Source organism: Ictidomys tridecemlineatus, chromosome 8 (genome assembly GCF_052094955.1).
Source record: "Ictidomys tridecemlineatus isolate mIctTri1 chromosome 8, mIctTri1.hap1, whole genome shotgun sequence".
Taxonomy (NCBI): Eukaryota; Metazoa; Chordata; class Mammalia; order Rodentia; family Sciuridae; genus Ictidomys; species Ictidomys tridecemlineatus.
This window is the reverse complement of record NC_135484.1, coordinates 11,862,120-11,874,076: the sequence shown is the minus strand read 5'-3', so window position 1 is coordinate 11,874,076 and position 11,957 is coordinate 11,862,120. Positions and strand designations below refer to the sequence as shown.

Sequence of the window (11,957 nt, the reverse complement as noted above, 5' to 3'; positions counted from 1 at the left end):
CGACGCTCTGGCCGGCTCTGGCTCGATGGTTTCCGCGCGGCCGCCGGGCCCGCGCGGTCCAGTCGCCAGGGGGCGCGCTGGCTGGCGCCGCCGACTCCGAGGTGCGCGGCCCGATCGTGTCCGCCATATTGGATGCCGCAGCCGCCGCTGCCAGCGCTTCCTCCTCTGTCTTCGCCGTGCGATGCTGGTTCCTGCGGCCCAAGCGGCGGGGAGGTGAAACAGGAGCCCGTGGGAGGAAGAGGAAGAAGGGGGTGGAGAGAGTAGGGACGGGGCCTGCGGGTGGGGGACCGAGACCGAGCGGGGCGGAGAAGAGAAGGCGCCGCGCCAGCCCCTCCCCCGCCCGCGCCGACCCGCCCCGGCAGCGCCTGTGTTCCCAGACCGGCGCTCCGCCCGCCCCAGCGGCCATGCCGGGGCCTCGCTGCCCCTGAGGAGCTTCGCCTGCCAGTGCCTGTCTTTCCGCGCCCGCCCGGATCGCAGCGGCCGCTTTCTCGCCGGCGCCCGCGCTTCGGTCTCCCCTCCCAGTGCAGTGGCCGCCGCCTCTTCCGCCGCCGGGCTCGGGGCCTCCGCGCAGACAACATGGAGGCCGTGAAAACCTTCAACAGCGAGGTTGGTATCGCTGCCGGGCCGCCCCTCTTGCCCACACCGACGCCCCCCCCACTCCCGGGTCCGGGCCCGTGCCCGCGCGCAGAGGGTGGGCGCGGGCCCGCGGGCTCCCCGGGCGGGGCGCGGCGGCCTAGCCGTGCCCGTGGGGGAGGGGTGTACTTCGCGCCCCTCCCCCGGGGCCGGGGGTGGGGGCCGGGGGTGGGGGCCGGGGGTGGGGGCCGGGAGGGCGCCGCGCTGGGGGAGGTCCCGCAGGCTCCGCGCCCTGTGGATGGCTGCGGGTCGGAGGCGAGGCCCGCTCGGGCCCTCCCCCGGAGCCTCGGGCGGTCTCTCGGGGTCAGTTCCGCGGAGGCCTGGCCCGCCCACCTTTTTCCTGGGCCTCGGAAATTTTTAACTGTTCGCAGAATGACACTCTGCGGACCTTCCCGCGCCCTCGGTGAGGCGGGCACCTCTGGGGCAGTGGGCGGGAGGAACCCACGGGGTGGAGTGTTTATAATTGAGACTGTTGACTCGGTAACTTGCCGACTGCGGACTTAGGCCAATGAGCTGTTTGGTAAGGAGGCGAGGTGGTTCTGCGATTTATTTCTGTTTGTACTGCCCTCCTTATCCATCACGACGTAAAGACGCATCTTTATGGTAGGGAGAGATCTGTGCACGCAGGGACGGAGGCAGCTGGGGGAATCTGTTCCCAAGGGGTCAATCACGTGTCAAAGGTTTTTTAAAAAGCAGGTGTCCGATGTTCATTTTTCAATTAAATTTATTGATTGGACGGAAGGTTTCCATGCAATTTATCATTGCTTTTTAAGCTGTGATTTCACTAGATCTTAATGCAAACATTAAACATCAGGTAAACAGTTACACACCAGAAATATTTTTCCAATCTGTATGCCTTTTAAAAAATACTCCAACGTGTTGGTAACTAAGTTAGCATAGTTTTTAAATGAACTTTTGATTTGGAAATGCTAATACATTCAATAATGTAATTGTTAATGTCTTAAACACTGACTTCTTAAAATACTAGATTTATGATTACCCAAATATAACAACACTTTTAAATGCCCCATTTACAATTTTATTTTTTACATTTTAAGAATTAGCATTTGGGTAGCTTAGCAAACAGGCTAAACGTTAGATTACATTATGTGAATAGGACCCTCCATATTAGACTAGATAGTGGTGACACTTGTATGAACTTTTTTGCGAAGGACTTTTTTTTTTTTTTTTTTAGTACTAGAGCTTTATTTTTTAAAAACAGCTTACTAATAAAAATTAGAGCAATAGACTTGGGAATCTTTTCTTTTTATTTATGAATTCATACCTGATAATTTGGGACAAATATCTTCACATAAAATTTGGCTCTCCCACCCAATACTTTGTGGTACTTAGAATATGAAACAAGAATTTAGTGATACTATATGTTTAATTTGTTAATAGTTTCACAACTGTACAGGAAGAAAAACAGCTTTGTAGCTTTTTTATTTGCTACATATAGTATTTGCAGCACTAATATTAAGGTTTTAAAAACTCCCTTCCATTTTAGGGGCATCTCTCTTAGTTTAGGAGTTTTGTATTATGTGTTCTCCCTCTACCCCCCCAGAAGGTTTACAGGAGCCCTCAAGTGGTAACCTAATGGTTAGTGCACTGTGGTTGGTCACAGTAAAGCATAGTAGAGAAGAAATATTACTGGTTTTTTTTTTTTTTTTTAGTATTGGTTAAGGATGAGGGGAGGGGCCTAACATTTACATGCCTAGCTGAGTTTACCACCTTTGTTTCTTATCTAATCTTTATAGGAACTTGAGATTTTTGGTAGTCCTATTTTAGTGTATATGTAGCACTCCCACTCCCTTTTTAAGTTACAAAGAAAAGTCTTTAAACTTTTTTTACTGATAATGCTGTAAGTTTATGTTTTAAGATGGGGTTAGCTTAAAACTAGCAGTATGAAGTCAGGGTTGAGGAAAGGAAATATGTTTGAATAAGACCCAAAATATGCATTTTTTTGGTTTAAAAAGATTGATTATAAAATTGAGTGAATATTGATAATTAGTGAATGTTTTTGTTATAGTAAAAAGTTTTTGAATTAATGTGTTCCATTAAATCATGTTGTAAAGTATGAAAATATAGGAATCTGAGTTATAGAAAAAATGATGTTTTAGAATCCTTGCTTATAATGAATTTGGCTTTTAAAAGCATTTATCCTTCGGCTCAGTTCATCAGAACTTTGGTAAATTTAAAGGTGTCTTTGAAGCATTGAATTGTCAAGAAATTCCTTTTGCTTTATAAAGCATAGAAATTTATGTCTGAAATATCAATGTTTAAGATGTTTGAAATATGAATGCTCAGATACTATGTCATGCCAATTCTCAGGTTTTCCCAAACTGAACTTCCCCACACATGTTTTAATTTTGCAGAGAATTTTGGCTTGAAAATAAGAACATGCTACATTGTTAAGCTAAGAATATAGATTTTTAAATTTTGCAAAATGTGAGTTTAGTCTATGGAAAATCCTGATCTTTTATACGATATGTATGTATCGTTATCATATCTCCTCCTACCATTATAATTTCTCAAAAGGATTCTGGTTCTTTCAAGAATTATGTGGTAAATTCCCCTTAATTATCATGAATTGAATGACATTTAGGTTCAAAAAATGATTTTTGTGTGCTCAGTGTGCTAATTTTGTATGGAAACAATAATTTCTATTTAAGCATCATTGAGATCAAAGCATCCCATGGCTGCTATTGTCAGTTTTGAAATAATGGAAGTAAATTTGCCTATGTTGGAAGATAAGACTTTCTAAGAGTCAATGCTTGACCAGACCAGTTAATCTTTGAAGAATTATCATAATAAGGTATTATAATTTTATTGCTCCATGGTTGTAGTATTTACTTGTTCTAATGTTAGAGTTTCACCTAGGGTATGGTAGGTGATACATGCTGAACTATTTAAATGTGTGGTCTTCTTTAGGACTATGGTTGACTACTGGAAAGTAGCAGTTTTATATGTGAGCTACACATTCATATTCTGTATTTAAGAATAATCACTGTATGGAGATCATTCTGGTAGAGTCTGTCTGCCTCTGCTTCCTTTTTAAAAAGAAAGGAAGGAAAGAGAATGACAATGTCTGACTTTTCCTTTAGAAAATTTCAAATTAATTCGGAGAAAGCAATTTTTTTTAAAAAAAGCATTTTGAAGTAATATATGAAAAATATAAGAGCCTGTTAGCATTGATTGTGCTTACCCGAAGTAGCTAGAGGAGGTGTGATTTATGTGTTGGATTTTTATAATTTTTAAAATTTAAAAAAAATATAATCCCAGTATTGTCACACTCCAAAATATTACCAGTAAATCTTAATCAGTGTTCAATTTTTTTAGCTTCTTTGTATAGCTAGTTGCATTACTCCATTCTCCCCCTACCCGACATGATCCATTTCTCTTGCTACCCTGAATAGACTGAGTAGGAAGATGTAGGACTCGATCTGTAGGTTTGAGATGTGTCAGAAATCTTTTTTTCAGTTTAATTTTTGGATTTACCTTGGCTCATAAACTCTGAAAGGATTTTGTTACCTTTTATCTTTAGGACACTTAAAATACTTGGTGTCTTTTGTCCTTCACATCCTTTGATTAGGTAACTTACTCTTGAAACTGTTACAGGAAACAAACTTCAGACTCAATCTAATATCCAGTACATTTTCCTGTCTACAAAGTGAAACCCATTTCTGTTTTCCTTCATTTTCAGTTTTGTATCCAGAGAGTATTCATTTTGTCTAAACTATGGGACTTTTTATAATCTTCTCACCAGTATCAAGTAGTAGCCTTGGTTTGGTAGAGAAAAGTGGAAAAGGTAGCAAGAATAATAAAAACATATTTGTTTCAATTTGTATGTTTTTTTCTTTGTCTATTGTTCAGGAAAGAGAATTTACATGAAGCAACTCTGAAACATTGTGCTTTTCTTTGATTTTCATCTACTAGGGAACTTCTCATTATTCTTTTCTGTGTTTATTTTATAGTGGGAGTTCTGATTAATTGTGTCAGGCCATATTTGTTACCACCTAGGTAAAAGTCCTTTAAAGAAGTAGCATACTTAAGTTGTAGAAGAAGGAAGCCTTCCCTAACCCCTCTGGTTCAGTTCAGGATTTCTCAGTGTTGATTCTGTTGGACTTTTGGATTAGGTAACTATTTGCTGTGAGGCATGATCCTGCACCTTGAGAATGTTTAGCAGCATCCCTGGCCTTTTCCCACTAGATATCACTAGCACCTTCCCCATTTGTGACAACTGAAAATGTCTCTAGGTATTACCATCTTTGGGGAATGACCTTGATTGAGAACCACTGATTGAGATTTCCTTTTAAGTGTCTAAAGACATCTGTACTTTCCCTTCCAGTGTTTACTATAATTAGTCTTTACCACTGAATTAGAAGAATGACTATATTCTCATTGCTTCATATCCTTGATACACAGGACAGCACTTTAATCAGTAGTACATGTACATACCAACAAAAAAAGTTCTTGAATGAATGGATGGGTTATATACTAACTAGGTAACTGAATGACCTTGGCCAAGGTAGTTAGCATTTCTCGATATTTGGTTTTTAAATAAGTTACTGATTTGATTTTATATTTAGATTCCCTGCTAGTGGGACAATTCTTTGACTAACTTAATATAAAGTTAATTTTATGAGGATTTATTATGCCTAAGCAGTACTTTAAAGGTTATTTTTATGGCACTGTAGGAATATAGGAGATTAGGTGGAAATTTTAAAATTTAAAGTTTTTATCTGATTATAATTTTTACTAAACGAGGGGCGGGGACTTTTTGATTGAAAATTCCAGTTAGGTTAAATCCATCTTGGTTTTATATTGTTTAGTAATTATACTCTGTTTTCTTAAAATGAAGATATGGTAAAATGATGATATGGTAAAATATGGTTTAAAAATTTGAGGATACAAGGATAATTGAGAGATTGATACTGATGATTTTGAAACTGCATGCTTTGAGAATGTCTTAATCATTCAAGATTACATATAATTTTTTTTTTGGCAAGATTGAAATCTATGTTACACATACCATTCAACCATTTTATACTAAACTACCATTGGGTTTGTTACAGTAATTTAGATGAACTTTTGGAGAATTTCTTTATCCCCAATCTCCTAAATACTTATATATTTTATGATTGATTGTTTCTTTTAAAAAAGGGTATATGGGTAGCTTAGAATAAGTGATATTACTGCTTACATATACAATTTCAGATATCTCTTTCTAGAGTCAATTGTGCTGTTTTTGGACAACTTCTAACTCATAAGGGTATGAGAAAATGTAATCAACCTTGACCATGAACACTGGCTGAGCTCCTGAACTCTTAAGTGAGCTCATTTTATCTGGTTTTGTTTTCTCAACATCTTTCTCTACTCCTCTCTCTCAGGATTGTGCCTCTACTCCTGCTTGTACAGACTGCTTTTCCAGCAGCATGGACACAAGAAGCATAGTAAGATGATTATAATCCTCGTAAGGCAGGCGCTTTGGAAAATGTTAGGTTTAAATTGATAGTGAAATGACATATTGATTACATGGGTGGTACTTAGAAGCAAAATGAAGTTTGTCACTTAGAACATGTTAGTAATCTTAAAGAGAGCATGTAAGAAATAAGTTGAATTTATTTGCAAGAAATTGTAAAGTTTCTTCCATGGGGGGTGTGGTTTGCGTTTAGCCGTGAACATAAATCATATATAAACTCTTGTTAAATTTACTTGCATTCTGCTCCACCTAATTTTATGTTTTTTTTAAATATAAGAAATATATTTGATAATGAGCAAATTGCAGAGCTCTTAATTTGATGGTTGGAAATAAAATACATTTTATTTTTTGAAGAAGTTTTTCAAACTATAAGATGACAAATATAGGAATGGAGAAATAAAAAAAGACTAAATCATAGAGGAACAGATTGTGATAGAGTTACTTTAGTTATGAAAATAAATAAATGATGATGAGAAATGTTTTAGATCCTGTGGTTTCTTGTATGAACTCTCAAGTTTGATGTAAATACGATGTGTTTTCTCTGGTTTTTATTTTATGAGTTTATTTCATCCTTTTAACTGTTTTATGAAAGTTTTTGATAAACCATATTTTAAACTTAGGGAGGGATATGCAAATGTATTATGCTACCCACAGTAGGCAAAGAAATATCTTAGAAACTTTGAAATTACTTCATTTAGTCAGAGTGCAGAATAGATTATTCATATTTTCTAGTATGATTGTTAAGTTAATGTGTACCAAATTCATTTTTGAAATAATTTTGCAGTGTAATATAATTTATGTAGATTTACTTGAAAGACCATTCATCCTTTCATTCATTCGTTTGTATAATTCTTTGTGAATGCTTATTGTGTGCTAGGCATTTTTCTATCTTCTGTGGTACATTGGTAAACCAGACCAGCAAAAAGCCTTACCTTGTTGAAGCTTATGTTCTTGTGATCCTTTCTCTTTTGCCTCATTTTTTTTTAAGAGAGAGAGAGAGAATTTTAATATTTATTTTTTAGTTTGTTTGTATGTGGTGCTGAGGATCGAACCCGGGCTGCACTCATGCCAGGCGAGCACGCTATCGCTTGAGCCACATCCCCAGCCCCTCTTTTGCCTCATTAGTCTTGTGTTTAGTGTACTTCATGTAGAGCTGGTGGGGCTGGGCAGGCATACTAACTCTTCATTGCTTCATTGCTGTGGACTGGGTTGGTTGCCTTTCTTTAGTGTCATTTCCACCTGGTCTATTCAGCATTTTGCATTTTTCCTCAAAGAGCCAGATTGCTTGACCACTGGTCAAAATAGAGACTAAGTAGGTAGATGTATTTTAAAAAGATCATGATCCTCTTTTTCCAATAATGGGCAGTTATGACTAGTAACATTAAAATTTTATTTTATAGCAAATTTACTGTCATGTATTTAAAAAACACCTCCAGTGACATTTTAGAATTATAACTAATATAACTTTTAAAGATGTTTTCTTTTTTTGGCAAGATACAGTTTCTATATGCAACTTCTTTTCAGTGGTAACCAAAGCTTTATGAATTTACAATTTATTTTTTTTTACACTGGGGATTGAATCCAAGAGTGCTTAACAACCCTGAGCCCCATTGCCAGCCCTTTTTATTTTTTATTTTGAGACAAGTTCTTACTAGGTTGCTTATAGTCTTGTTGAGTTGTTGAGGCTGGCTTCAAACATGTGATCTTCCTGTCTCAGCCTCCTGAGCTGCTGAGATTAAAGGCATGTGCTACCACACCTGGCCATAAATTATTTTTAAAATAAACTTTTCCTTGACTTTAGTATATGAAAAATTTGAGATATCTCTCTCTCTCTCTCTCTCTCTCTCTCTCTCTCTCTCTCTCTCTCTCTCTCTCTCTCTCTCTCTCTCTCTTTTTGGTACCAGGGATTGAACCCAGGGGCACTTAACTACTGAGCCACATCCCCATCCCTATCCCTAGCCCCTTTTTTATATTTTTTTTAGAGTCAGGATCTTGATGAGTTGTAGACCCTTGCTAAGTTGCTGAGGCTGGCTTTGAACTTGCAGTCCTCCTGTCTCAGCTTCCCAAGCCAGTTGGATTACAGGCGTGTGCCACTCCACCCGGCTGAAATCTTTTTTATAAACACTTATTTTCTGAATTTGGTGTGATTCCTCAGGGCTCATTTCAGTCTTGTAAATACAGAACAAACCAGTTTTGGTCATGTACTTTAATGTGTAGAACTTGGGAAATAGGGGCTGGGTTTGTAACTCAGTGGTAGAGCGCTTGCCTTGCTTGCGTGAGGCACTGGGTTCAATCCTCAACACCACATAAAAAAAAACAAAATAAATATATTGTGTTCATCTACAACTAAAAAATATTAAAAAAAAAGAACTTGGGAAATAATATAAGAAACCTTTATTTAGTAGAAATACTGGGTCACAGTATCTCCAGGGTTGACCAAATCCTAGTTAATGTCTTTTTTTAATTTAGGAATGTTTTTGAAACCATACAGTTTTATGGAAGAAATTGATATTATTGAATTTATCAGAATATTTGACATGGGTAAAAATCTTGAAGTAAAAGTATTTTACGTATTTATTTATTTTTTTGTGGTACTGGAAGTTGAACCCAGGGCCTCATGCTTTCCAGGCAAGCACTCTACCACTGAGCCATATACCCAGCCCTATTTTTTTCTTTTTCTTTTTCTTTTTCTTTCTTTCTTTCTTTCTTTCTTTTTTTTTTTTAAAATATTTGTTTTAGTAGTAGATGGACACAAAACCTTTATTTATTCATTTCTATGTGGTGCTGAAGATGGAACACAGTGCCTCACACGTGCTAGGCAGGTGCTCTACTGCTGAGCTACAACCCAAACCCTAAAAGTATTTTATTTCTGTGCTGGAGATTGAACTTGGACCCCTGGACAGGTGAATATGTAATCTGCCATTAAGCTATACGCTCAACCATGGCATCAAAGATTTTTTTTTTTTTTAAAGGGAGAGAGAGAATTTTTGAGTATTTTTTTTAGTTTTCGGCGGATACAACATCTCTGTTTGTATGTGGTGCTGAGGATCGAACCCGGGCCTCATGTATGCCAGGCGAGTGCGCTACCGCTTGAGCCACATCCCCAGCCCAATTTTTTTTTCTTAATCTTTTCTCCCTTTCAAATGAATCTTGAATAAATGAAATCTTTACAAACTAAAACATCTGATATTTCAAATATCTAGTTTGTGTAACAGTTGCTCACCATAATGGAAAAATGTCTGGCTTATGTATTTTTGAAGTACTTTATAGTATAGTTTTCCCTGGGTGTTCAAGGATGATTGATTCTATGATAACCCTTTCAGTTGGAGATATGCAGGTCCCAAGATGCTCAAATCCCCTGTATAAAATGACACTATATAGTATTTGCATATAACCTAAACACATTCTCCTCTATACTGTAAATCATCTGTATATTACTTACAATTCCTAAAACAATATAAATGCCATGTAAATAGTTGGTATTGTTTATTGTTTAGGAATAATGACAGTGCATGTTCAGTAAAGTTGTTCAGTAGAGTTATTTTTCCCTAATATTTTTGACTTGTGGTTGGCTGAATTCATTGATGCACATGACTCACAGATGTGGAGGGCTGCCTGTATATTATTTTAGATTCTTCTCTTTTCCCCTGTCCATCTTCATGTTTCTGTGAATCTTAAAGGATAACTTTTGAGAAAGGTTGGATAGGTGAGTTTCCATTTTTGCCGAGGAAATGGAGTTTTGTAGGTATTAGAATAGGGACTGAACGTGCAGATGTTTTTCTTACCTTTCTGTGTAAAGGAGAACCATCACTCATGTTTTCATAACTTTTTGCTGGCAGCATGTGCAAATATAAATTAACTTCATTTTTTTCCTCATTCTTTCAAACTATAATTTCACATTTATAGAAAAATTACAAGGAGGATATTTTTTGTGACTATTTCAACTATATTTCTCTACCTTCTGTTAATCATATTTGCTGTCTTATTCTTTCTCTCCATTTACACATGAACACACATAACCTTTTTTTCTGAATATTTTTAGAGTAGATTCCAGTCTCGGTGCTCTTTACCTCTAAATAGCTGTGTATGTTTTCTTAAAACATTATTTAATCATGGTTATCAAACTTGAGAAATTAGCACCCATTATGTTATCTGAAAATCTTTTTCAAGTTTCACAGAATGTACTAGTACGGTCCTTAATAGAATAATTCCTATACCGCACATACCTTAACATTCATTAGCTTTGTCTCCTTTAATTTGGAACAGTTGATTATTCTTTTGTTGTCTTTTATGACTTTGAGATGTTATTTGGTAAGAATAAACCAGTTGTTAGAATTCACTCAATATTGATTTGTCTGCTGTTTATTATTAGGTTCAGGTTGTGCATTTTTGGCAGGAATATTCCGGAAGTGATATTATGTTTTTCTCTATACACCATATCAGTAGGCATATAATGTCCATTTATCTCATTAAAGGGGAACTGTTATCTATAAGGTTTCTCCATCTTCTTGTAACATGTATTTTAAGGGGAGATATTTTAATGCAAGTGTTAAAAATACCATCAAACCTTTTCCACTTGTTTTGATATATGTTCAATTCTTGCCTGAATCAGTACTAATATGGTTGCCAAATGGCAATTTTCTAAGTCTGTCATGTCTACCTCTTAGTTGGTGTTCTGTAAGAGCTTTTCTTTACCTTCATTTTTATGTATGTATGCAATATCATTATGAACTCATGGGTTCTTTATTATTTGCTTTTTTTTTTTTGATAATTCTCAGATTTGACTTAATCAGAGCTCCATCAGGCTGGCTTCTGTGTCCTTTTGATGAGTACTAATCATTTTCTGAATACTCTCTTATTTTCTGGTGTAATAAGATACTCCTACCCTACCTAGCCATGGTAAGCTATTTCTTCAGGAAGCCCTAGTTTCTTTTAGAGGATATATATCTGTCAAGAGATAAAGCTAAATATTTTATACAAACACATGCACACACCTCTTTATCTTATATCTGTCTAAACAGGCATGAGTTTATCATGATAGCTTCAATTCCAGTCCAGCAGTATAGGGTTCATCCTAGCCTTGCTCCTTTTAAAATCTGTAATTCCTTTCTCTAACATTGAGATACCTAGTTTTTGGTTTCTCTAGTATATTTAGTTATTATTTGCTTATACTTCTAACATAGATAGTAGTTCCAAAATTGCTAGAGCTATGCCTGTGGAAATAAACATTATTAACTAGAGTTTAATGTTTGTTTATAATTTATTTTTTGTTTAGCTTGTTGGTATACCATCAGAATACTGTGTATAAACATTACCTGATTAGTTTGTTTCCTTTAATGTGGTTCTGCTATTTGTTTGAACTATAGTGAGGTTCAGTCTTTTTTTTGTTTGTATTCCACTTTGATTTTTTTCCTGTTTCGTGTGTGTGTGTGTGTGTGTGTGTGTGTGTGTGTGTGTATGGTTCATTACAGGTAAATTCTCTTAATCCTCCTTTACTTTTTTCCTAGATTTAACGTCATAACTACTTATGCTCTGGTAAAAACATTATAACTACTTATGCTCTGGTAAAAACAAATCATTTATCTAACATTCTTCATATCAGATAACATTCTAAAATTCAATGTTAAATAAAGAGAAGAGAGATGAAAGTACTAACATTGCAGATTCTACTAAGAGGTGAAAGGCAATCTGTGTTCAGAAAGCATTTGCTTCATTCATTCTTTTGTAACAATTCTTCTGTGAGTAGATTCTCTAATCCATGGATCTGTAAATGTTTTCTGCAGATTGTAATATTTGTGTCCCACAAAACCTAAATTATTTTCTTTGATTTAAGTGACTGACT

General features: G+C 37.1%; 1 protein-coding gene across 12 annotated transcripts in view; it reads left to right on the top strand.

Annotated features, from left to right (window-relative positions):
- Positions 1-472: 472 nt before the first annotated feature.
- Scaf8 (SR-related CTD associated factor 8) overlaps positions 473-11,957 on the top strand; it is a 282,467-nt gene continuing 270,982 nt past the window's right edge. For 11 of the 12 annotated variants that reach the window (XR_013424741.1, XR_013424742.1, XR_013424744.1 and 8 more), the window contains exons 1-2: positions 476-606; positions 6,024-6,086. Coding sequence is in view for 3 of the 12 variants with exons in the window: in XM_078018851.1 (XP_077874977.1) it covers positions 577-606; positions 6,024-6,086 (93 nt within the window). In the remaining 9 variants the exon portion in view is untranslated. Of the gene's footprint in view, positions 607-6,023; positions 6,087-11,957 lie in introns of all 12 variants that reach the window. The other variant, XR_013424749.1, reaches the window with a different exon arrangement.